The sequence below is a fragment of the Heterocephalus glaber genome, unplaced genomic scaffold (genome assembly GCF_053883595.1).
Source record: "Heterocephalus glaber isolate CG9 unplaced genomic scaffold, H.glaber_assembly_v1.0 deba00001608, whole genome shotgun sequence".
NCBI lineage: Eukaryota > Metazoa > Chordata > Mammalia > Rodentia > Bathyergidae > Heterocephalus > Heterocephalus glaber.
The window spans coordinates 37,876,566-37,899,688 of NW_028258379.1; the positions used below are offsets into that span (position 1 = coordinate 37,876,566).

The 23,123-nt window shown below is 63.8% G+C and overlaps 1 protein-coding gene across 6 annotated transcripts in view; it reads right to left on the minus strand.

Moving 5' to 3' along the window:
- Positions 1 to 18,898, minus strand: part of Begain (brain enriched guanylate kinase associated) — a 37,998-nt gene extending 19,100 nt beyond the window's left edge. The window contains exons 1-2 of one of the 6 annotated variants that reach the window (XM_004836956.4): positions 18,748 to 18,898; positions 5,247 to 5,275 (exon numbers count right to left, since the gene is read on the minus strand). In XM_004836956.4, coding sequence (XP_004837013.3) covers positions 5,247 to 5,275; positions 18,748 to 18,789 — 71 coding nt within the window. In that variant the 5' untranslated portion in view covers positions 18,790 to 18,898. Of the gene's footprint in view, positions 1 to 5,246; positions 5,397 to 5,690; positions 5,710 to 6,332; positions 7,238 to 18,747 lie in introns of those variants that run through there. The other 5 variants (XM_087195588.1, XM_021244317.2, XM_004836955.4 and 2 more) reach the window with 5 other exon arrangements.
- Between the last annotated feature and the right edge of the window lie 4,225 nt (positions 18,899 to 23,123).

Sequence of the window (23,123 nt, forward strand, 5' to 3'; positions counted from 1 at the left end):
GGCCTTGAAGACTGCAGCTATGGTGGCGGACTTCAACATCAGCCAGCGGGTGGGAGGCAGGCCCTAGACTTGGCAAGGAGGCTGCCTCTCTGGGCCTCAGTTTCCCCAGCTGTCATGAAAGCCCAAGGGTACTTGTGAGCATTATGAGTGCCTTCTGCCTGGAAGCTGGGCTGGAGGCTCCGTGAGGGTCATGAGGTCCTGCAAGGCCTGGCTTTTGCTCCATTCAGAGGCACAGGTGAGGTGCTCGGGGCCAGCCGGTCACTCAGGACTCAGAGCCTCAGTTTCCCTGTGCACAAATGGGGCAGGAGGAGGTCCTGGGGTCCAACCCTCAGCCCGCCCACAGATCAGGAGGGACCCCAGACTCTGGCTGCAGCCCCACTGGGTCCTCTCCTTCACCACGGGAACAGTGTCACCACACAACTGTGCCTTCTAAGGGCACGCGCCCTCAGGGACCTTCCTAGAGGAGTGGGAACTCAGCTGAGCTGGGTGGAGAAGCAGGGAGGGAACCAGTTCTCCACGTCTTCCTGGTGAGGTAGTCACTGACACCTTAGTGAGAATTAGCTGCCAGGCTCCCCCTCTAGCTTCAGGGACCCTAGAGGGGCCTCATGTAGGGAGGGAGTGGCTCAGCCTGCTGGCATGGAGGGTGGGCTGGAAGAGGGATGTGCAGGACCGGATCTGGCCGGGGGGAAGGAGCAGCCACCTCCCAGCACCTCTGCTGGGGCCGGCAGGTCCCAAACCTCAATGCCAGCCAGGCCCCGATCCTCAGGAAGACCCCTGCATGCCCAGAGCTGTGTGCAGCTGGCACTTGCTAAATAAAGGGGCACCCAAGCCTGTGCCGCCAGCCCCTCCTTCCCACGGTGCCCATCTCATGGATGGAGCCTCACCCCTCCTGCCCAGCTCCTGGGTCACCTCCAAGTCCCCCCTGACCCTGTCACTGAGACCGTGCGGCCTCTGGCCCCCTCCAGGCCCCTGGGCCCGGCGGCCCTCCCCACGGCTCTGTGCCATGCCACCCCCACTGCTTTCTGTCTTCACAGCACTTGGCACTTCGTGGCTTATTTATTTAATAAGTTTTTGTTCCCCTCTGCATAGGGTTTTGCTCACGTTTTACCCCCAGGCCTACAATACCCCCTGGTAAATGCCTAATAAGTGTTTATGCGATCCCTGAATAAAGCAACAGCAACAACCAGGAGACTTGAAGAGAGAGGCAGGTGGGGCAGGCCCAGAGGGGCCTTGGGGGACAGAGGTGGGAGGGGGCTCTGGAGCTTTGTCTCAGTCCTGGGCTTTAGCAGCTGTCCCAGGGGGGCCTGGGGGAGGGGTGCTGGGACACTTGTGAGGCTGCCTGGGTTCCTCAGTGTCCCCAGGAGGGCAGCCTGGGCAGGACCACAACAGTGGCGGTCACACGAGGGAATCAGAACACGGCCCAAATGTGTGGGTGTCCATGTGCCAAGGCCTAAAAATAAACAGCCTCGATCCACAGGCAACCAAGTTCAAGCAGACTAAGGCCACCAGCTGCATGACATCAGAGTCCTTAAACAGGACACCGAATGGCATGAACCAGAAAGAACTTAAAAGTTGGAGACAGTCAATAAATGAAGTCAAGGAGGCTGAGGCAGGAGGATTGAAAGTTCCAACCCAGCCTGGGCAATGAAGCTTGGAGAGAACCTGTCTCCAAATAAAAAATTAAAAGGGCTGGGAATGTAGCTCAGTGCAAAGGCCTTGGGTTCAATCCCTAGTGCAGCAAAAACAAAAACCAACAATCAGAAAGTCTTGCTCTACCAAGGCCCATTTGGAGCAAGAAGCAGAGAGGGCAGCAAAGGCTCGGGGGTGGGCCGGGTCAGGAGGGGGTGGGGCACACACCTGCGCCATCCCCAGAAACGCAGCAGGCACCCCCAACACCTGCAGGGCGTCCACAGCAGCCCTGACCACGGGGTGCGGGGGGGACATGCCCTACCGCCCACCGCGGCGGATAGACACTGTGGTCAGGGAGACCTGCTGCTCATCTGACAGCCAGCAGGGGACAGCACTACGACAGCCAGGCCACTCCCAGGGACCGACCCAGCGCTTCTGGTGAAGCAGGGCCAAGAGGCCCCAAAGCCTAGGCGGAGCAACCCACGTGGGCCAGGTCCCGGCCAGGGCCAGGCAAAGGCAACTTGCTCCGGAGCACTTTCTCAGGTGACAGGTCCCGGGGAGGGTGACTCTCACCAAGGCAGGGCCTGGTGACGGCTGGGAAAGCTCTTGGGGCTCCCGGGGGTCTGTGGCAGCACTGAGGTTCTGTCTGCCTGCTGGCCACCAGGTGGCCCTAACATAATGGCTGAACTGTACAGGCGCCAACTGCTCTGCGACTGTCGCAGCCCACAACTGGGGCAACTTCACTTGGGGGCAGGAGGTGACCCTGCAGGGACAGCTCTGGGCTTCCCAAGCGCCCCATGCCCCCCAGGCTCCTGCTCCCCTGTGCAGAAGGAGCTGAGGTCCGCGGGGGGAGGGGCCGGCACCGGGGAGGGGACTGATTTGAGAGATGCTGCTGATGACCCCAAACGCCTGATCCTGACAAGGGCAGTTTTCAAAGCAGCTGGAGGGAGGCAGGAGAGCCGAGTGGGGACGAGTAGGGGGCTGCAGGAGACAGGGGTAGCTGGGCCATCCCTGGATGTGGCCCCACATCTCCCACTTCCACCTGGGCCCGGGAGCCCTACTGTGCAGCTGTCCCCTTCAGACACCGAGGCTGGCAGAAGCGGGGCATCAGTCAGCCTCTGTTCCCAGGGTGCCTACCGGTTTTCTGGGGAGGGCGGACGAGGGCTGGGAATCACACGGACACACCCCGCCCCATGTCTCCCTAGCACTCCTGCTTCCTAGGGTCCCAGGACCTTTGTCCCTCTCAGGAGGCACCAGGTCTGCCCCTCCCCTCCGGCAAACTCCTATTCGTCCTCTGTGCCTCAGGTCCCGTGTCCCTGCTTCCAGTGTCCTAGCCCAGCATCTTCACCCTGGGCTTGGGAAGCATTCTGGGCAGACCCCACTGTGCTGCCCCGCTGGGGTGGGAGATCCGCTGTGGGCCTGCGTCCCCTGCTCTGCAGCCCCAGTGCCATCTCAGTGCCGCCCCCCCGGCCCTGGCCAGGGACAGAGGGGGTGTGAGTCTACCTAGGAGGGGGAGGAGGGTCATCTTGTTGAGTGGACAGGAAGGTGGGGAAGGGCGTCCCGGCAGAGGGGACATCACAGCAAAGGCACGGAGGTGCAAAAGTGACAGCTGCCCTGGGGCCACTGGGCGGGGGCGGAGTGAGGCAGAGGGCACAGGACAGAGAGGCCCCGGCTTCGAATCTGCCCCCAAAAGGGAGCTGGGGACCACGTGCCAGCAGGAGGCACAGTCCTGGAGCTCCTTCCGCCCTTGCTCACTGTGCCCTCCTGAGAGCCAGCCTGGCCCGCAGGGGACAAGGCGCACATGCAGAGACCCGCACGGGGCAGCAGGCAGCATGGGCATAGGCTGGCCCCTGGGCTGCCAGACCCTGCTCCTCACCGGCTGCTGCCGCTTCTCTTGGCCTGGAGCTGGTGGGCTGGGCCCCTGTGCAGTGCCAGGCCTGGGGAGGGAAGCTTCAAGTCACCATTCCAGACTCCCCCTGGGATGAGGAGGTTGCCCCATTTTACAGCTGGGGAAACTGAGGCCAGAGAAGGCCAGGACCTTGCCAGAGTCTGAGGGACCGCAAACCTTGTGCCCTTTCTGGTGGGAGAGCGTGCCGCTGACTTCCCTTCAGCCTCTACGGTCCTGGTCCCCTGGCCCTGAGTGTAGGGCAGAAACTGGCAGGCAGCGCTGTCTCAGTCAGGAGGGGAAGAAGGCAGCAGCATCGGGTGTGAAGAGGAGGGCCAGACCCCTCCCCAAGCCAGAAGGGCCCTCTGAGTCCTGACCCCCAGACCCCAACATGGCCCCACCCATGGCCACAGCCTGCCATTCAGCCAGGGAGCCTCAGCACTTGCCCACCTGCCACCTGTATCCCCAGCCACACTGGGTCAGGTCTCTGTGCCCAGAGCCTGGCAGACGGGACCTCTGTGGGCATTAGGAAGAAGGAAAGAAGAAGGGCTGAGGGATGGCTCTCCATGGCTCTGCAAAATGGATGCCACCATTTTGCTCAACCCCACCCACGTGGGGTCCTGAGGGCCCCGCCCTGAGCCCCCAAGTCTGACATAGCCGGCCTGAGGCTCCGGCCTCCCCCAACCCCCGACCTTGGTTATGACAGGGTGGGCCTGGCCAACTACCACCAGGCTGGGGGCTGAGGTCCTGTTACCTACGAGGATGGATCCTTGCTCCCAGCCCTGGACATACGGTAGTCCCTGAGCCTTAGGACCTCGGGCTCAGGGACGCAGGAGACCAGGTTCCTAGGGCTTCTGTGAGTTCCCACACGGGCATTTCCAAGCCACTCCCCCAGGGCTCTAGATCCGCGGCGAAGGCCCCGCCCAGGACCAACCCTGAGCACAGCCTGGGCTTCCGCGGGGCAAGGGTCATCTGCCGTCCACAGCCTCGCTAGGGATGCGATCCCGGCGGCGCGAGAGAGTGGGGGCCCGGGGACCCTCGGGTGGGGCGGGGGGGATGGTGCTGAGGCCCAGCGGGTCGGGCAAGCCCGCTGCCCACAGAGCCCTCAGCCCGGGCTCCGGAAGGAAAACGCGGAGGGGCTCCCAAAGTGGGGGTCCACGGCCGGGGAAGTCGCGGTGGAAGTCGCCAGTGCTGCGATCTGCGATCCCCGGCATGCCGCGGAGGGAGCCCGGCGGATTCACCGAGGCTGAAAGTTTAGCGCCCGCGGGAGGCCTCGGGGTGCGCTCCCCAGGCGTGGCCGCGGGATTCCCCCAAAATGGCTCCAAAAGGCCACCGCCTGGGGGGGGGCGAGAGGATGCCGTTCCCCCCCCCCGCCCCACCTTGCGGAAACTTGGAAGCTCAGAAGCAGGAACTGTGCGCAGGGGGGTGGGGGACGGGTGCGCAACGCGGCGGGGTCCCCCGGGACACGCCAGCCGGAGTCCGGCGGGGGCAGGGGACCGCGGCGAGGGGGGGCGGTGGCGCTCAGTGGCGCACCCCACCCCACCCCACCCCACCGCAGCGCAGCGCCGGCCCCCCCCTCGTCTCGCGGCGCGCACACACGCACCAAGCCAAGCATACGGTCCGCCGAGGCGGCCGGGGCCCTGGCTGCGCCCGGGGGAGCCCCCACGCCCGCCCCAGCGCCCTCCTCGGACCCTGGCCCTAAGAGCCGAGGGGCGGCGGTCGCTCCACTCACCTGAGTTTCTCCATGTCTGCGGCAGAGGCCTGCGAGAAACCAAAGGAGACGGTCAGAGCAGAAGGCACCGCCGGACTCCCCCGCGAGGCTCGGCCCGTGGGCAGCCGGCCGCGCAACCCCAGCTGCGCCCGCCGCGGCTCCCCTGCCTCAGTGGGTGCGCCCGGCCGCGGCCGAGTAACAGGTGAGCCCGCCGGGCCGCTGCGTTCCGGGGCCCCGAGTTACGCCCCCCGGGACGAGGAGGGGGCTGGCCAGGGCACTCGGGATGGGGCGCTCCCTGCCGCGTCCGGGGGAGGGGGCCGCCGGTCCCCTGAACTCCGGGTGTCTGGGGCCCCGCCGCCCCCCACCGTCCTGCCCGTTAACCCTCGCGGCCTCGCACTCCCTCCTGGAGGAAGCCGAGCCGGGCATCTCAGGCTTTCCGAGTCCGAGAATGTTGGAATCGGGGACCTAGGGCTGTGCGGAATTGCAGAAGCGGACGCTCGCACAGCCCGAGGTGCTGCAGCTGGAGTGCTCCACTCCGCAATCAGGACCCCGCTGCCCTCGGATTGGGGTTTTCGGGCCTGCGCGCCCCTCCCGGGCCCCAGGGATTAACCCTTGCGCGCCCTGCTCGCCGGCGAGGCGCCCTGCCGGGCTTGCGCAGACCCGCCCGCGCGCGGCTGGAGACCCCCCCCCAGCCCGGCCCGCACCGCCCGAGCGGGGACCCACCCGCGCCGTTAACCCCGCGGGCGCCGGCGAGCACCGGGACGGCGCGCGGCCCGCGCGGGATCGCACTTCCTTCGCGGAGCGGGCTCTCCAGCCCCCGGGGGAGGCCGCTCCCGGGCGCTCCCCCATCTCTAGGTGGCCGGGGGACGGGGTCTCGGCCCGGGGAAGCGGCGACAGACCTGGGAAGACAGATGACTGCCCATCCCGGCCCCTCGCGCCGGGCGCCGCCGCCGCGTCCGCCGGGAGCGCGCTCCGCTCGGTCCGGGCCCCACGCAGCCTCCCCCACCACCCCGCCGGGCGAGGGCGCAGCCCGGCCCGGGGACTCGGCCAGGCCCGGCCACCTACTTCCCTTCCACTCGAGCAGGCCTCCCCGGCCTGTTTCCTCACCTGAAAGCTGGGGGCAGGGGAGGCGGGAGGAAGCCGGACCGAGCTCGGCCGCCCTGCAGCACCGCGGGCTGCGGAGGGGCTGGGGCGGGGCAGGAATTTCGGAGCGAGAAAGGCTCCCGAGGTGCTAGGGTGGCGGCTCTCGGGTTCTCGCTGCCGCCGATGCTCTAAAAGTTGTGCAAGACCACGAGCCCAGACCCCTCCTATAAATCTTCCCCCTCCAGGAATAAAGAGTTCGCCGGGCGGAGTTTGCAGCCAGCCAGCAACCCCCGCGCCCTTCCTCTCCAAGCCCACCTCTCCGGGTTCCCATCGCAGCGCGCGTCACACCAGGTCCCAGCATACAGCAGGCGCTCAATAAACACGGGCAGTGCATGCCTGGATCCACGGCCCGCCAGCCGGGCTCCTCCAGCCTTCCCCGCTCGCGGTCTCCAGTTCCTGGGTAGGAGCCCCGCGCTCTCAGCTGGACACCCCAGCACCCAGCAGGATTGGCCCCCACCAGCCAGCGCAGGGTGGGAGGAGCCGGACGCTGGAGGGTCAGACCTGGCCCAGGATCAACCAAAGCCCACGTCCGCGCGCTCAACCAAGCACCATGCCTCCCACCCAGCCCGCGGCTCCAGGAGGACGAGTGGCGGAGGGATGGGGGAGCCCTGCTCTCCCGGGGCGAAGGGCGGAGAACCCTCCCCCAACCAGGGAGTCCACCCCAGCGAAAGGCAAGGAGGCAGCAGCACCCCCACCCCGCAAGGACGGGGAGAGCTCGGCTTAGGGCACAGGGACCTGCTGCAGGCCACGCAGCTGCAGGACCGCTGGGCCTGGGCCCCATCCAGAGGCCTTTTCCATGGGGGAGAGGGGAACTCCCCTCTCATCACTCTGGTGGCCCCAATCACTCTGCGCCAACGACCTGCCGGAAGTTTGTCTAAAATTAATAAAAACGTATTAAAATTTAATTTTTAAAAATTTGGCATTAATTATTTACATGGGATGTTTCAGCTCTTCTGGAAGGCCTGTCTGGGATCCCCCAACCCTCAAGAAGGGACTTGGGGGAGGCACGGGTGGGGGCCGGGTGGGGTAGGAGACAGACCCAGACCTCCCTTGCTTCCTATGCTGGTTCCTGAATTCTTCTAGAGCCCAGGCTGTAGCGGCCCACCCTCCAGGGCTGCTCCCCCACCCCATCATGGGCTCAGCGGTCTCGGCTGAGCCCCACCCCATGAGACAGGCCAACCACTTTCCCAGCCTGGGGTCTGGAGGCCCAAGGACCCGTGGGGAGGAAGGGTTGTGCTGGAGGCTCTCCAGGGACTGGGAAGGACAGGGCTCTCAGAAAGGTGTTGGCATTGCTGCCAGGGTCCTGGCTCTGCCATCCCCTTGTAGGATTTGGGGATGTCCCTTTAATGCTGGAGCAAAGCATGGCTGCCTGTCCCCAGGACTCTGAGGGTCCCTGAGGCTGCTTGCTGGGCTGCTGGGAATTCCAGGCCTCGGGAAGGGGAGGGGAGGGGACCCTGATGATGGGGCACAACCTCCCCGCAGGCAAGGGATGAATGTGGGCACACAGGGGGGACAGGTGAAATCTCATCCAGCCCTACATCTGGGCACCGTCCCTGCAGCCCAAGCCACAGCCCCTGGCCACTGCCTTCACCAGCAACACCCTTCTGATGTCCTCACTGCTCCAACCCCCACTCTCGCTGGTCCCTTCTGGGTGACGGTGACCCAGCCCTGCAGCCACCTTCATTTCCCAACCTCTTCACGGGAGATCCTGCCTGTCAGTCAAGCTGGGCCAAGCCGCTCGGCCTCTCAGCCCCTGCTACCTTTCCTCATTCTCTGCACACTTCTGGAGGAGGTGGGTCTTCTAATAACCCTTTTCGCAGATGCAAAGACAGAGGCCCCAGAGGGGAAAGCCTGGCAGCCCACACACAAGAGCAGGAGGTTTGGGGCAGGAGCTCTTGCCTGTGTCCCACAGCCACCATCCTCTCTGGGGCACCTGGGCACTCAGACTTGCCCACAGTAGGTGCCCACCGGGCGACAGAGGAGGGACTCCGTGCTGCCAGCCCAGCCTTAGTGACCTGGCCCCGCCTAACTCAGATCCCACTCTGCCACACAGCTCAGCACATGCCAGCTGCCCGCCCAGGCCACCCTGCTGGCCCCATAGTCACCCAGCTCCTTCCTGCCCCGCGGCCTTTGCATATCTGCCTTCCCTCTGGACTATGCCCTGGAGCCTTGCAGAGCTCTAGCTTCCTCCTCTGAACACAGGGACACCGTGTGTCACGGATGTGTCTAGACGTCCCCCAAAGCCTCATGTGGTCAGAGGTGGGGCTTTTTCAGAGGTGGCTGGATGGAGAGTGTGTGAGCCTGGAACTGATCCGTGGTGCAATGCTAGGCTCAAGGGCACTAGGACTAAGGTGAGAGTGCTCCCGCCCTAAGCAGCCTGGGTGAGATGACAGGGGTGGAAAGACGCTGTTAAGGTCCCTGTTGCTTTTGCTGTCTTCTGCCATGTGCCACTCTCTGCTTTGGAGCCAGCCAGCCATGAGCTGAGACCTCCACACACTGTGGGCTACACAAACCTCTCCTTTAACTTTGGGTGTTGGGTATTTTGTCTGAGCAATGAGAGGAAAGTAACCAAGACACGCAGACAGACAGCGAGGCAGCTGTGCCTGGGCGTGCTGGGGCGTGGCAGGCGGGGACCCTGTGCACGAGCAGCTCAGTTGCTCCCAAGTGGCTCTGTATTGTCCTGCTCTCCTGCCCTGGCCCTTCCCCTCTTCTCGGGGCCCTGCCTCAAGCCCCCAGGGACCCAGCACAGCCTCTTCAGGGCTGTCTGGTCACCGTGCCCCCTGCTGATGTGGGTTAGCCTGCAAATCCTGGGGGCCCATCTGGCCTGTCACCCATCCCCCACCCCGCCTTCCCTAACCAGAAGGAAGCAGCCACATCTGGGAGGGGCCTGCTTGGTGACTCCATGGATCCTCCATCCTCACCAGGCTGAGGTGCCCTCTTGCAGGGAGACAGAGGGTGCCAGAGGCATCTAAACTGCTTCTCCCATCCCGAGGGTTTCCTGGGAGTCTCCCGGGAAGGAGAGGGGTGGGGGTGGGGCTCGGGATGGAGCGTGGGCAGAGCTGGGAGAGATGCCCAGGCCCAGTGCCACCTGCGGGCCTTCAATGGGACTTTGGCATCTACCCTGGAGGGCTGGGTGGAGAAGCACCTCTGGGTGCTGTGGGCGGGCGTCCTGAGGGCAGCGTGCAGGCCCAGCCAATGGAGATGGGGGTCGGGAAGCGGTATGGGAGAAAGCTCGCTGGGCCCAAGCGTCAGGAGGGAGGCTGGGAGGGGATGGGGAACTGGGGTGAGGGTCCGGATTTCAGAGCAGTGTTGGGGGGAGATGTGACTCTGGGAGGGGTCAGATCCAGCCATGAGGGGTGGAAAGGGGCGGGGTGGGGTTCAGGGGTTCAGGGAGAGGGAAGGGGATGGAGGAGCCGGTGTGGGGGAGGAGCCTGGGCATGGGGGGGCTGAGGGATCGCAGGTGTCAGACCCAGAAAAGCTGGGGGCCTCCATTGCCCCGGGTGTTCCACTGGGCCCCTCCTGTATTCCCACGGGGAGGGGACAGCATCTGCCCGAGGTCCCCCAGCCAGCTGAGGACCAGGGTCCAGGCTCTGGCTTGGGGCTGTCCCCAGAAGGGCCTTGCATGGCCTCTTTGGGGACCCCAGGGGACCAGGCTGCAGAAGGGGACCGGGCTGGGCCCTGGGGACCCCACAGGGACCTCCCTCTGCCCGCTGCACGTGGTGCACAGGCCAGGCAGCGACTGCAAATTGGCCTCCCGGGGCTAAATCTGGCTGCCGGCGTGTTGTATTTGGCCCGCTTGAGGTTTCTTTCTTTCTTTCTTTCTTTTTATTTTTTTCTTTTTAAACATTTGAGCCAACATTTAAAAATTGGGAGAATTTACATTTTAAAATCCATATTTTTGGCTTCTACTGAAAATTGTGGAAGATGTGGCAACACTGTCCCACACTCCCCCGTGGCGAGAGATGGGGAGCAGGGAGCGGCGGCGCTTCCCGAGGGATCCGGGGTCCCCATTCAGCAGCCACACCCTAATGCCCAAGCTCGCCCTGCCTCCAGGGACCCCCAGGCCTGGCACGTAGTGACTGCTCAGGGATCTCTTGTGCACTGGATGGAAGAGATCCAACCATGGCTGCTCAGCCAGGCACAACAGGCAGGACTGGAACCCAGGCACCCCCGCCGTGGCCTCCTGGAAGTGGCCAGTCAGTGCTGGCTGGGATCCTAGGCCTTGGCTCCTTGCAAGGGTTGCAGCAGGTGGGTCCCAGAGCCAGGGGTCTGCCGTGTGTCCTGGCGGCTCCGACTCTGCCCGGGGAGTGGCCTGGGACACACCTGGGTGGGGCAGAGCACACAGGCAGTGCTGCTCATGTCAGAGTACGAGCCATCATGGGCACTGTCAACCCCACCACTGGGCCGCCCTGGTGGCTGAGCTCCTTTGTCATGCTCCTGCCCGCCCCCTGAGGGTCCCAGCCAGGGCCCTGCACATGCAGCTCTCAGAGCCTCAGATGGGGGGCCTTTTGGGGCCTCGGAGCGGGTGCTCCTGGGGGTGGGGTGCGACGTGGTGAGGATTAGAGCCTGGGACACCCAAGGCCAGCCCCGCTGCCTAGACCAAGGCCAGCCCCTCAGCCAGGTGCTGGATGGAGCCCTACCCAGCGCTCACAAGGCCCGGCAGGTCGTCCCCAAGGACGGAAGCCTCCCTGGGCCTAGGCATCCCCAGTCTTCTTGAGGACCTGCTGGTCCCTGAGAGAGATGTGCATGGTAACCAGAACCCACCACACACACAGGCGGGGTCCCGGGTCACCAGTCCACTGGGGAGGGGCCTGGGGACACAACAGTGCATGGTCACTGCTGCCTGTCACCAGCTGGGGAAACTGAGGCCCACCAGGGAGTGGAGGGTGCCTATGTGGTCACCTGGCAGGAGCTGAGGATCTCTCTGGGGCCACAGCAGACCCAGGGATGGGCTGTGGGGCCACAAAGAACCAGAACTCCATGGGACCGACTGTCCCTGGGGAGGGCAGGACATAGGAGGCAGGGGCCACGAGGTGGCTGGGGCAGGGGCGAGGTCCAGGCTGGGCTCCTCTGCACTCGGGGGCACGGTGATGGCACTGCTCCCATGGGGTGCCACCTGAGGGTGCCATCAGTGATGGCCACAGCCTCAGCCGTGGCCCCCCAGCCCCTGTCCCCAGGGCAATGACCTCAGCTGCTGGGGGATGCAGCTGCCACAGCACCCTGGGCGCACCCTGCCCTACGGAGCTCTGTCACTGGCACCCAACTCGCTCACCTGCCTGCCTGCCTGCCTGCCTGAGGTTGGGGGTGCAGGGGTGCAGAGGACAGAGACTCACAGCCCATGCCTGGCTCCTGTGCCCCCTGCCCCCGGCAAGCAGCAGCCCCCCAGAACTTGTTCCCCACTCTGTCACCAGGCGACTGGCCACCGTCCTGCCTGCCAGGACTGGGTGGCATTCTTTCCCACGCAGAGCCGTCTGAGGCTCAAAAAGGAAGGGGGAGCCCCCCAAAAGCCCATGGCAAACCCCAAGGAGAGGGCACACAGGGTGGGGGTGGCCTGGAGTCAGCCTCCCCAAAGCCAGGAACGTCCCCTTAGCACCCCGGCCGCACACCCTACAGAGGAGTGTGAGGAGGGATGGGGTCGGGGCCTCTCGGAGGGACAGGCTGGGGCAGACTCACCTGGCCTGGGGAGCTCCAGGGGGTGGCAGCTCGGCCTCTGTGCTGCCCGCTGCCCCTGTCGGGGCCCTCAGTGTCCGCCTGGCCCTGACCCCCGGTGTCTGCAGCCCCTGCTGCCAGCGCTGGGAAGAGCTGGGGGCTCCGGGCTGGGGCCTTCTTCGTGGGGGATGCAGTGCCCACCAGGGGCTCTATAGCCTGGCCTGGACCCTGCTCCTCCAGAGACAGACCTGGGCTGCGGGCTCTGGGCCCCCTGAAGGCCTCCAGGGTCCCAGAGTCCAGCACTCGAACGGTGACCTCGTCCAGAAACCTGGAGAAGGGCAGCCTGGCCTCCTGCCTGCGGCCCAGGCATGTGAAGGGACCCGCGGCAGCCCTACTGCCTGTGTTTGGTGGCTCCAGAGTGGCTGGCAGTGACACTCGTGCTGTCCCCTGGCTGGGATTCAGCCCTGGGCTGGGGCTGGGCAGCTGGTGGCTCCACAGATCCTTGTAAGGCGCCTTCTTGATGGGTGCTGCCGGCCTAGGCTCCCGCGGGGGGCTGGGGGTGTCAGGACCCTGTGCCCGGGAGCGGGCCCCTTGCCAGCATCCCATTCAGCTGGCCCAAGGTCGTGCTCGGGGGGTAGGCTGCCTGTCCCTCCCTGGCCAGGACAGCCAGCTGAATGCCTGCCCACCCATCGATCCGTAGTGTGGGGGAGGTCCCGGCACCTCCCGCCCCAAATCAATTCTCACTAAATGGGAGCAGAGCTTCGGGGCTCAGAAAGGGCTAGGGCAGAAGAGGTCATGTCCTGGGCGCTGCCTAGGAGGCTGGGCCTCCCGTGCACCTGTTCTGTCTCCTTTGCCATGGACGGGGCTGAGCACAGGGGCACGGAGAGGCTGAGGGTGGACAGACAGCTTGATGAGCCAGGACTGAAGGAGGGAGAGCAGGCAATGGGAGGCTGTCCAGCGTCCCACCCATCCTCCCTTCTAAAGAACTCTCCCTTTGATCTGAGGTACACGATATCCACCCCTAAGACTGCATTTCCCAGGCACCTTTGCGGCCAGGAGGTGGTCAAGGGGATGGAAAAAAGTTGCTGGTGTTCCTGCTGGGGAGGAAGATGTGTCGCACAACTCCCCACAGGGGATGTAATCCTTATGCATCGAAAACAAGTACTGATGAACAAAGGGATCTGACCCTTTGCCTGTGTCTTTTTGCTCCCATTCCTCATCCTCTTGCCTCTCTGAAACATGAATGTGGGTTTGGAGCTGTGGTAGCCATATTGTGCCAGGCAGCAAACTTGTGGCAGAAGCCATTTATGACAGCCGGAGGAGCAGGAAGACAAAGGGGAAACGGGGTCCTTCGTGACCATTCAGCCACCACACGAGCCCTGCACCTCCTGCCTGTGGTACTTCTCTAACTGAGGCAGAAATGGCCCATGTTGTTTAAGCCGTAGTTGCTTCCAGTCTCTGCTGCTAGCAGCTACGTGTTCAATGGCACACAAGGGAAATGGTGAGGAAGAGCAGCTGCTCACACTATGAAGCCAGAGCCCTGGGCACATGGGGACCCAGGGTGCAGTTAGAGGGGGAGCGAGTGAGGAGAGCCAGAGCCAGGTGATGGAGGACGTGCCCGCCCCCAGAGTACCCCAGGAAGTAGGGGCTGCAGGCGGAGGTTGTTTGCTGGGGGGTGGCAGCCCCAGGCCCGTGGCCAGCTGGTGGCCACCAATCAGTACCCGGCCCCGGCCCTGGTGCGGCTTGGGGTGTGGCTTGGGCCTCCTCTGCACTGCCCGTGCCTAGAGCCCTGCCCACACACCTCCTGACACGTGCCTAGGCTCAGAGTACCCCTGACACGGGCGCGCAGAACCCCCTGGGCCACGCCAGCACTGGCTCCAGAGCCCTCCCTCCTTCCTCCTGGCCCACTGGCGATCCTGAGGCCCTGGTGACTCAGCCTGTCTCCACCCGCATCTCCAGAGTCCCCTTGCTAGGCACAGATGCCACCATGCCACTGGGACACCTGTCATCACCCACGCAGGGCTCCCTTACTCTGCAGTATCAGGCTGGCCCATCACAGCCGTGGCCAGCACAATCTTTGAAAATCATAGACCAGATGACTAGACGACAGCACACTGTCACAGCCTGTGGGGCCTGCTGAGGGCCAGGGTCCTCCCTCTGCTATACACCACTCCCTGCTCCTCTTACCCCAAACGAACTGCTATTCATTTCCTGAACTGCTGAGCTCTATATGGCCTCAGGGCCTTTGCACTTGCTGTTCTCTCCCTTCCCCTCATCACCTAACTTCCACCCAACCCTTAGGGCTAGTTTAACATCCTCTCACTTTCTGTCCCCAAGGTTAGACCAAGCACTCCTGCAACATGACCCTTGCCTGTTTTATAACACGGCCCCCAGTGGCTGTGTACTGTCAGGTAAGCTCCATTGTATCCCAGCTCTCCTCAGAGAGCCAGTGCAGTGCGGTGCCAACAAGCAGCAGCTGAATGGATGGATGGATGGTGAAACGAATGGCACATGGGTCCCCTGTCAGTTCCCAAGCGTGCCCAGCTCAGTGGGGGCTACTTGGACCGGACCCTGAGTGAGGACACAGGGAGGGACCACAGGCTCCTGGGAGGCCATGGTGGCCTCTTCCTGCTGCAGTCCCTTGATAGCCACCCCTAGGCACCGAGGCCTCCTCCCCAACACCAGCCCCATCCAGCCACTGGACTACGAGGCAGCAGATCCACGTTCAGCTCCCCTCTCCAACTCTCCAACAGGATGAGGCAAGCCAGGTGCCCCCTCATCTGCTGCCAGTGGCAGTTTGTGTTTGGCCTGAGCCTGGACCCTACCAGGACCTCAGAGCCCATTGCCACGGGGCTCTGACGTGTTGACCCCACAACTCTGTGATTGTAGGGGTGCTGGGGGGGTGCTGGCCAGCTGGTCCTCTGAGCCTCTCCCAGAGTTTTGGGTGGTACCTGACAAGTTTGCATTGTCATAGCAACTTGCTGGCTGGCCACCACCGGGGCCGAAGGCCCTGGAGGATGCTCCATCTTGGGCTGGCAGCCTGGGTTTCCTCTTCCTAAAAGGCTTCCAGCCCCTACCATGGCAGCTGGTGCCCCTGTGTATCTGCTCAGCCCCACTTCCTGAGCCCTCCTGGGTGCCACCTCAGGGCCAGCTGCAGACTCAGGTTAGGGCTAGAAAGAGCAGTATCCCCGAGAGATGCAGTGACTTGTCAGTGGCTGTGCCATAGGCCTAGGGTGGGCAGGCAAAGGTCACTCTCCAGGACCCCTGCAGCCTGGCCCCTCTGCTGGGTCCAGGAGGAACCAGAACTGCCTGGGCTCCTGCAAGGAAGCCCAGGAGACCTCCTGGTTGGCCATGGGTCTGTGGAGCGCCCTGTCACTGCCCAGTGGTCCCTAGGCACAGGTCACCAAGTGGAACAGAACCGGAGGGGCCCAATGGCCACCGGTTTGGGCTGGTTTTCCTCTCCCACACCTTCCAGGTAGGATTTTGTGTCTGAGTCTGAGTCAGCAAGGCTGGTTCCCTTCCCAGTCCTGCAGCCTCTCTAGGGGCTTCGGGACATGTGAACAAGATGCTGGCACCTGGGCAATCCAGGGATGCTGGGCCTGGAGCTCCACCACCACCAACCAACCCTCCTGCCACCCGGTGTCCCTTAGCCACCCTTCCATTTACTCCCGAGCAAGCCGGGGCACCTTCCATGGCTGCACCTGCCATCTGCTGGCCTGCACTCATCCATCAAGCTGCTGCTCTTGTTCTTACACCCAGCCAACCACCTGCTCACCCACGTGCCCTTCCTGCCACTCATGTCTTGTACCCAGGCAAGCATCCGTTGGCACATGTCACCTGTGCATGCATCACCACACGGCTGTGTCCATGCATCTACTGAGGCACGCTCACCATCCATCCATCCATTCTTCCTGTAGCAGCTCTCCTCCTTCCGGTCCCACACCCATCCTCTCATTGACATGATTCAGGAACCCATCTGCCCACTCCAGCACCCATTCCTTGACAGCTTCCATATACTCGTCCATTCCTTTTCCCACCCTATACTTGCCCAGCCCTTCCTCCATCCGTGTATGGGCACCTACACATCCATCCACCCATTCTTAGCTTCTCCCACCCATTCATCTTCCCATCTTGCCATATGCATCAGAAACACACCCTCTGTCCCCCATGCATCTACCACAGATGTTTCCTTCTATCCACATAGTCCTGCATCTACCCCAACTCTTCCGTCCATCCACCCATTCATCTCTATTTTGCCACTTAAATACATCACACTCACCTCCCACCTGTCCATGTCTCTATGTATCCATCCACTGACCTGTCACCCACCCACCCATCACCCACCCTTCCACACACCCCACATTGCTTTGCCACTGCATTCTTCCCAAGCCAGCAGGCACTGGCAGCAGCAGGACTGGAGACTACCGAGTCTGTCCTCCCCAGGTAGGGCCAGGTCTGATCTGTCTGTATCCCCAAGTGACTGAACAAACAACTGCAGAACCTGGCCCTTGCTCAGCGCTGGGCACTGGCTAACCCAGAGGCCTAGGTGCTGTCCTCCAGGCTCATGGCCTCCAGTGCTGGGCCACTTCTGCATCTCCCAGCTACCACCCCAGGCAGGGTCCACGTCTCCCATCAGACCATGGTCTCTGTGTCAGATTCCACTGAGTGACCCCAAGGGGCAGCACAGAGAGCCAGGAGAACCCGCTAGGTGAATGTAGACTCCATCCATGTAGTCACACATTCGCTCACTCATTCCTTCATTCCTGTAACGATGGCACCAAGAGAAACACCTCTGGCCAGATCCCCCAACATAAGCCACACTCTGGGGCCTTTCGGCCATTCCCCTGACCCTGACAAGCCCTGGAGAGCTCAGGGCCTTGTAAATTAGTGCCCCCACGGCCACGGCCTGACCTTCATACTCCAGCAAGAGGGAGCCTCTTTGGTCACAGGACCCACTCAGACCTCGGCTGCGATCTGTCCTATCTCTGCCTGCTTGACTCCTCCACCCCACCGGCTTCACCTCCTGGGATCTGGGGAATTATCTGCGGACCATCTCCAGCAAGCCGTGGACTCATGGACTGCTGTCACTCCCGTTCACTCACTCATTCGCCCATTCCCCGTTCGACTTGCTCAGGTGGCTGCAGGGGTAGGGATGCTGCCTCAGTGTTGCCATGGAGTTGGTGCATGAGGACACTGCCCAGCACATAGTAGGTGTTCCATAAGGCCACCCAAGGTGGACCAAACCTTAGGCACAATGTCTCTGAGAGGACTGGAAGGTCACCCTCCAGGCAGCCTGGGACTCGCGTCCACTCTAGGGCCAGGACAGTGCTCCAGACTGGGCCCAGGCCCACACAAAGTTCCTTCCAGGCTGGGGCAGGAGCTGGGCCTCTGGGTGCCCAGCCTCCCCATGCAGTGTCCCAGGTGCCCACATCTCCAGGTTTTGATGCCACAGCAATCTATAAACAGGAGACACTAGCTTGGGAGGGCCCTCTGAGGCGGTTCAGCTGCCCCTGGTGTAGCCCCACCCCACACCTGGCGCTGGCCGCTGCATCTGCCGCTGAGCCTGCTTTTCTGCATCACCCTGATTATAGTGAGGGTTGGGAAAATGGGTTTGCAGGAGGCTGCCAGAGCCCTTGCTGTCGTCTTCCAGTCCTGCGTGTCACAGATGCCAGGCACTGCTGCCCTCAGCGGCCACTGCCCCAGCCAGCAGGGCCATGCTTGGCCTGGTGGCTGGCACACCACAGGGACAAGGAGCTCGGTCACAAGTCCTTCTCGGAGTCCAGCCTGGGGGTCTCTGGGAAACTGGGGCCCAGAGAGGACCAGGGGGCTTCTCATGGCCCTCAGAGACCCAGGGTGTGGGGCCCTGGGAAGTGCTAGGCCATGGAGACCTGCCTGACATGTGTGCCCCAAGCCTGACCTTCGGCAGCACAGGTGGGCTGGCCTGGCTGCCAGGGCTCCCCTCCTGCGGGCTCCCCAGCCAGGCTCCTGCTTTGCACCACCGGGATACTCTGGGGGGACTGCGGGATGTTGCCCATGGGACTCCTGCCCGTAAGGAACCTTAGTGCGAATGAGGTGGGACACGCACCAGCAAGGAAACACCTCTAAACCAGACAGGAAGCGGAAATGCTGGGGCAGAAATTCCCAGCCTACATGCTGGGGAGGGGACATCACCAGCTGAGTGGCCCTAGGCGAGACTCTCGCCTCCCTGGCCTCAGTTTCCTCGCCTGTAAGCAGCGAGAACCACAGTATCGGCCTTGCAGGCGCTGGAGGAGAAGCAAGGTTCCGGGTTGTGCGCGTCCACGCGCCGCGAACGCTCTCGGAACCGGCCCCGGGCCAGCCTCCTTCCGGCTCCCAGGCCTGGCGCCTCCCGCCCGGCCTCCGGAGGCTGACGCGGGGCCGGAGAGGGGGCCAGCCCGCACCCCAGCACCCGCTGGACAGCGCACAGCGGCTCGCCGGCCGCAGGCCTCGCCGCGTCCCCGCGCCACCCCTCCTCCCGCCGCAGGGACGCGCGCGCTGGGGACGGGGACCCCTCAGGGGACGCGGGCGCCCCGGCTGGCGCGCCGAGGGCGGGGAGCGGAGGAGGCCGCGTATCCCCGCCCCGCCCAGGAGGGCCAGGTCCCCGGTGGCGCCGGCCTGGCCCTCGGGCTCCGGGAAGGCCAGGGGACGGGGGCGCGCGCGTGGGGACGCCCCGGCGTGGAGCACCCGTCCCGCCCCGCCCCGCAGTACTCACCGCCCGGCGGAGCCGGCCCGGCCGGCGGCCTCCGGTCCACATGGCCCCGGGGCAGCCGCGCTCCTCGTCGCAGCCGCTGCGCCCGGGCTCGCCGCCCCCTCCCCTCCCCTCCCCTCCGAGCGCCCGGAGGCGGCAGGGCCAGGGCTCCCACCCGCCCGGCTTCCCGCAGGGAGCGCCCGCCCCCCGCCCCCGGCCCGGCTCCCCGCCAGCCCGGCCCGCGCAGCCGCGGCTGCTCCGGCGGGGCCCGGCGCAGGCAGCGGCCGGCGGGCGCACGTGGTGGGCGCGGGGCGGACCGGGCCCCGGAGTCGGCGGCGCGGAGCGGGGACGGAATGGCGGTGCGAGGAGTGAATGAGGCCCGCGCGCGTGAATGCGGAGGGCACGGATGAAGGGATGTGGGGCGTGTGCGCGGGGGATGCAGCACGCGGGAAGGGGACCCGGCGGCAGAGTGGACGCGTCCCCAAAGCCGGGAAGCCCCCCCCCCCGTGCTGACCCAGCGGACCCACTCCTCCAGCCGTTCAGTCAGCCCCTCGACATTTATTGAGCACCTACTGTATGCCAGCCTCCCCTGCTCTGCGTGTTGGGAACACCGCGCAGGACGCACCCGGATCCTGCCCTCAGGGAGCTCAGGTTTTATAGGCAAAGAAGCTGTGGCTCCCAAGAGTGTGACCACCCAGCTGCCCCTCCCATACCCCTCCTTTGCCCCCACCCTCAGTGGGCGGCTCTCTCTGACCCTCTGGTCATCTGGCCCCTGTTCCTTCCTGCCTGACCTTCCTCCTGACCCCTGGGGCAAGGGAGCCACCTGATGGGGAGGAGCCGCCATCCAGGCTCAGAGAGGGTGGGCAACCTCAGGAGGGTCCCTGGTGCTGAGGGTGGGCAGCTGCACCCCTTCTGTCCCCAGCAGAGCCCATAGCTGGCCAGGCGACACCCTGGATAAGGGTGCAGTGAGTGTGAGCCCTACTCTTTCCCCCTGAAGGCCTAGGGGCGGCGCGGTTCTGATGGCAAGTGTGGGTCCTGAGGGCATCAGAATCCCCTGGAGCAGCCGGACAAGGTCTTCTACCGTGACTAGCCCAGTAGCAGCTGGCCATGGACCCAGGGAAATGCACACGGAGCCAGAAAGGTTCCTGGGTCTGAGGAGAGGTCACAGCATGTACTCTTAGCTCCTGTCCTTCCTCAGGGCCTGGGGCTCGTGGCTCATGCGTGTTTGCACCTTGCCGAGTGTGTGGCAGATTAGAAGATGCTGCCGATGGACATCTTACATGTTTAATGTGGTAAAATATGCATAACACAACACCGAACCATTGTAACCATGGTTAAGTGTACAGTTCGGAGGCACGGAGCACATTCACATCCCACCGTCCCTCTCCTGTTTTGTGTTGAGTGTCTTGCAGCTTCCACTCTCTGGCTTAATTAGGGGAGTAGGCTGCAGCACCCAGGCACAGTGACAGCGCTGGGAAAAGGCACTGATAGCAAGGGAGGAGAGAGAAGCAATAAAGGAGACAGGAAAAGGAGCCAGCAGCCAACTGGAGCCATTTAGTGCCAGGCAGCCCTCTCCCCTCTCTCCTCACACGCGGCAGGCCTGAGGGTGACACTGGGCAGCAGGAAGAGGAGGGAGCTGCAGGGAACTTGCTTCGCCTGGGGCTGGGAGGGCACTGAGTCTGAGGCAGGGCTCCCAGTGCCTCTCAGGGTGGGGGTGACCAGGCCCAGTCCCCCGCGCCCTCAACCTGGTGTCTGCTCTGGGGTCTTGCTTTCTCCATGAGCCAGGCCAGGCTCTGTGCCCACACCCCTGGCCTCGGGTCCTGATCCTGTTCAGAGCCTGCAGAGGTGGCACACAGGCCTAGCAGGGGCAGTGGGTGCCCAGCCTGCAGCCCCAGTGTCCCTGCCCTCCCGAAGGACAGACAGGGATGGTGGAGGCTGCACAGCATGTCTAGGTGGGGCCCCTGCCCACAGGCCTTCCTCGGGGCTGGAGCCCTCCCCAGAGACTGGTCCTGCTCAGACGGTGCCGTGTGTTCCTGCCACCCTGGCGCTGCCAACGCACAGATGGCTGGGGAGGTGGGGGAGGGGCAGGGGTGGGGACAGCTCTGCCTCAGCTCAGCAGCCTGCATGCTTCTGGGCCTGCTTAGAGGGTCCTGGGAGACCCCGGCACCAGCCCTCCGCCAAGCTCCAGCCTGCCCCTGATGAGAAGGAAGGAGGGGAGAGTTCAGCTCCTGGCGTGAGTTTTGTGGTGCCGGCCCTCTTTTGCAGATGGGGAAACTGAGGCTCAGAGGGGCACAGTCCCTTCCGCAAGACCACTGAGCAGGTAAGGGTCAGGATGGTGAACGGTCACCCTGAGTCTCATCTCCTGCAGGGCCCAGCCCCAGGCGGAGAAGGAGAAGGGTGTCACCGGAAGGGCTTGCCTTCTCTGCTCCATGTGGGGCTCCAGGTGCAGCCTCCCCCAGACCCGCAGTGCTGGGATGTTTGGAGGGCAGGCGTGAACAGTCGGTGACCGAGGCAGGCCAGAGGCCTGGGCCCCTGTGTGCCGAGGGGCTGGGTGGGTAGCATGGGTGGAGGCCACCTGTGCTTGGGCTCTGTGCTTGGGACTGGGGCCATTCTTTGTTTCTGAGCAGGGCTCCAGGCCCAGGGAGCCATGCCAAGTTGGTCACAGATGAGTATGCTGTGGGACCTGGGCATGGGGCAGGGAGTCGGAGCCTAGGCCCCTGAGAGGTCTGGGCATGGGGAACTTGGCAAGAGGCTTCCCATGCCCTCCTGGCACTGCCTTGAGTGGCCAGGGGTGATGGAGGTGCTGGGCCAAAGCAGAAGCTGAGGGTGCATGGAGCTCACTGGGCCTCACACCCACCACCCTCAGCCCAGAAACTTCTTCTATCCAGGGAGCCCCCTGCCCCAGCGTCCTCCCTGCCCCATCTCTGAAATCTGCCTCATGTCTGTTACTGGGCAGCATCTGGGTACCTTTCTCACCCTATATATCTCCAGCTCAAGAACCTGCAGTGGCTCCCTACTGCCCATTGCCTCCCACTCAGGACTTGAAGCTTTCCATGGGCTTGTTGGAGTCTCTGGTGGGATGCTCCTGGCAGATCCTGAGGCTCTTCTGCCCCTCACGCCCTTCCAGAGTGGCCCTTTGGCCCCTGTCCTCCTGTAGTTGAGCACAACTCATTCTTGCTTGAAACAAGGGGTAACAGTTGGGTAAAAGGAAGCCCATGTGCCCCTGGGCGTCTGGTGTGGTGGCTGGGCTGGGTCTGCGTGACCTCACCTCTGCCCAGGCCCCATATCCTGGCCTGAGGAGACGCCTGATTTTACCGTGCCACCTTCTCCTGGCTGCAGAGCCCTTGTCCTCACCATACAGTGGCCCTGTGGGTGTCCCCCATGTCCCCCTCCCGGGACAGCAGTGAAGGCATGGGAGAGCGGTCCAGTGCCCCAGATGTCCCTGTGGCCACTGGCCAGCCCCGCCTGCACACAAGAGACCTCAGCTCTGCTCTGGCAAGGGGCACCTGGGTAGGACAGTGTCCTCCTCGTGTCCTCCTGTGGAGGGAAACACGCTTACCTGGCCACAGGACTGTCCAGGAAACGTCTGCTGGGACTGGGTGTGAGCAAGACAGTGTGCAGTCTCAGGACCGGGGTTGACAGCGGGGAGCCCCCGATGCTGGGTGCACCCCTGGTGCTGGGGACAGAGCTCCTGCCAGTGGGGCAGCACAGGGGGCAGCCGCTGGAATGTAATCAACTGCCCTTGTTGATAGCTGGGCAGCAGAGGCAGCCACCAATTTTCCTCACTCCACTGGGCAGGAAAATTATTTCTACCGATCTCTCAATGTTCCCGCCAGTCCTCGTGCCTGCGAGAGATCTAGCTGGCCAGCTCACAGAACGGCGGCTGCAGCCAGCCTCAGAGTCATGCTGGTGGCAGGGACACTCAGCTCCAGGACTGAGGGGTGGGAGGAGAAGTCCCAGCCTAGGCTGTGGACCAAGTGCTGGTCCACCAACGTCCTCCTGAGCCTGTGGGGTAGACAGTTCTGCCTCCCCTCGCTGCTCTGGCTCTGGGCTCTGCACTGTCACCCCTCCAAACCAGGGCTGTGGATTCACTCTGAGCTCCACACATCAAAAACAGGGCTCGGTATTAAAAAATCCCCCAAACAGGGGTCGGTGCCAGGTGTGGTGGAGCGTGCCTCTGACCCCAGCTACTTGGGAGGCTGAGGCAGGAGGGTTGCAAGTTTGAGCCCAACCCAGGCAACTTAGCCTCTGTCTCCAAGGGAAAACAACAACAAAAAAAAGAAAGATAAAACGACCAGAATGTAGCTCAGCAGGAAAGCACTTGCCCAGAGGCCCTGGGTTCCATCCACCTGGAGCCCTGCTGGCTGACCCAGCAGCCCTGGGACTCAGCCCCAATGTAG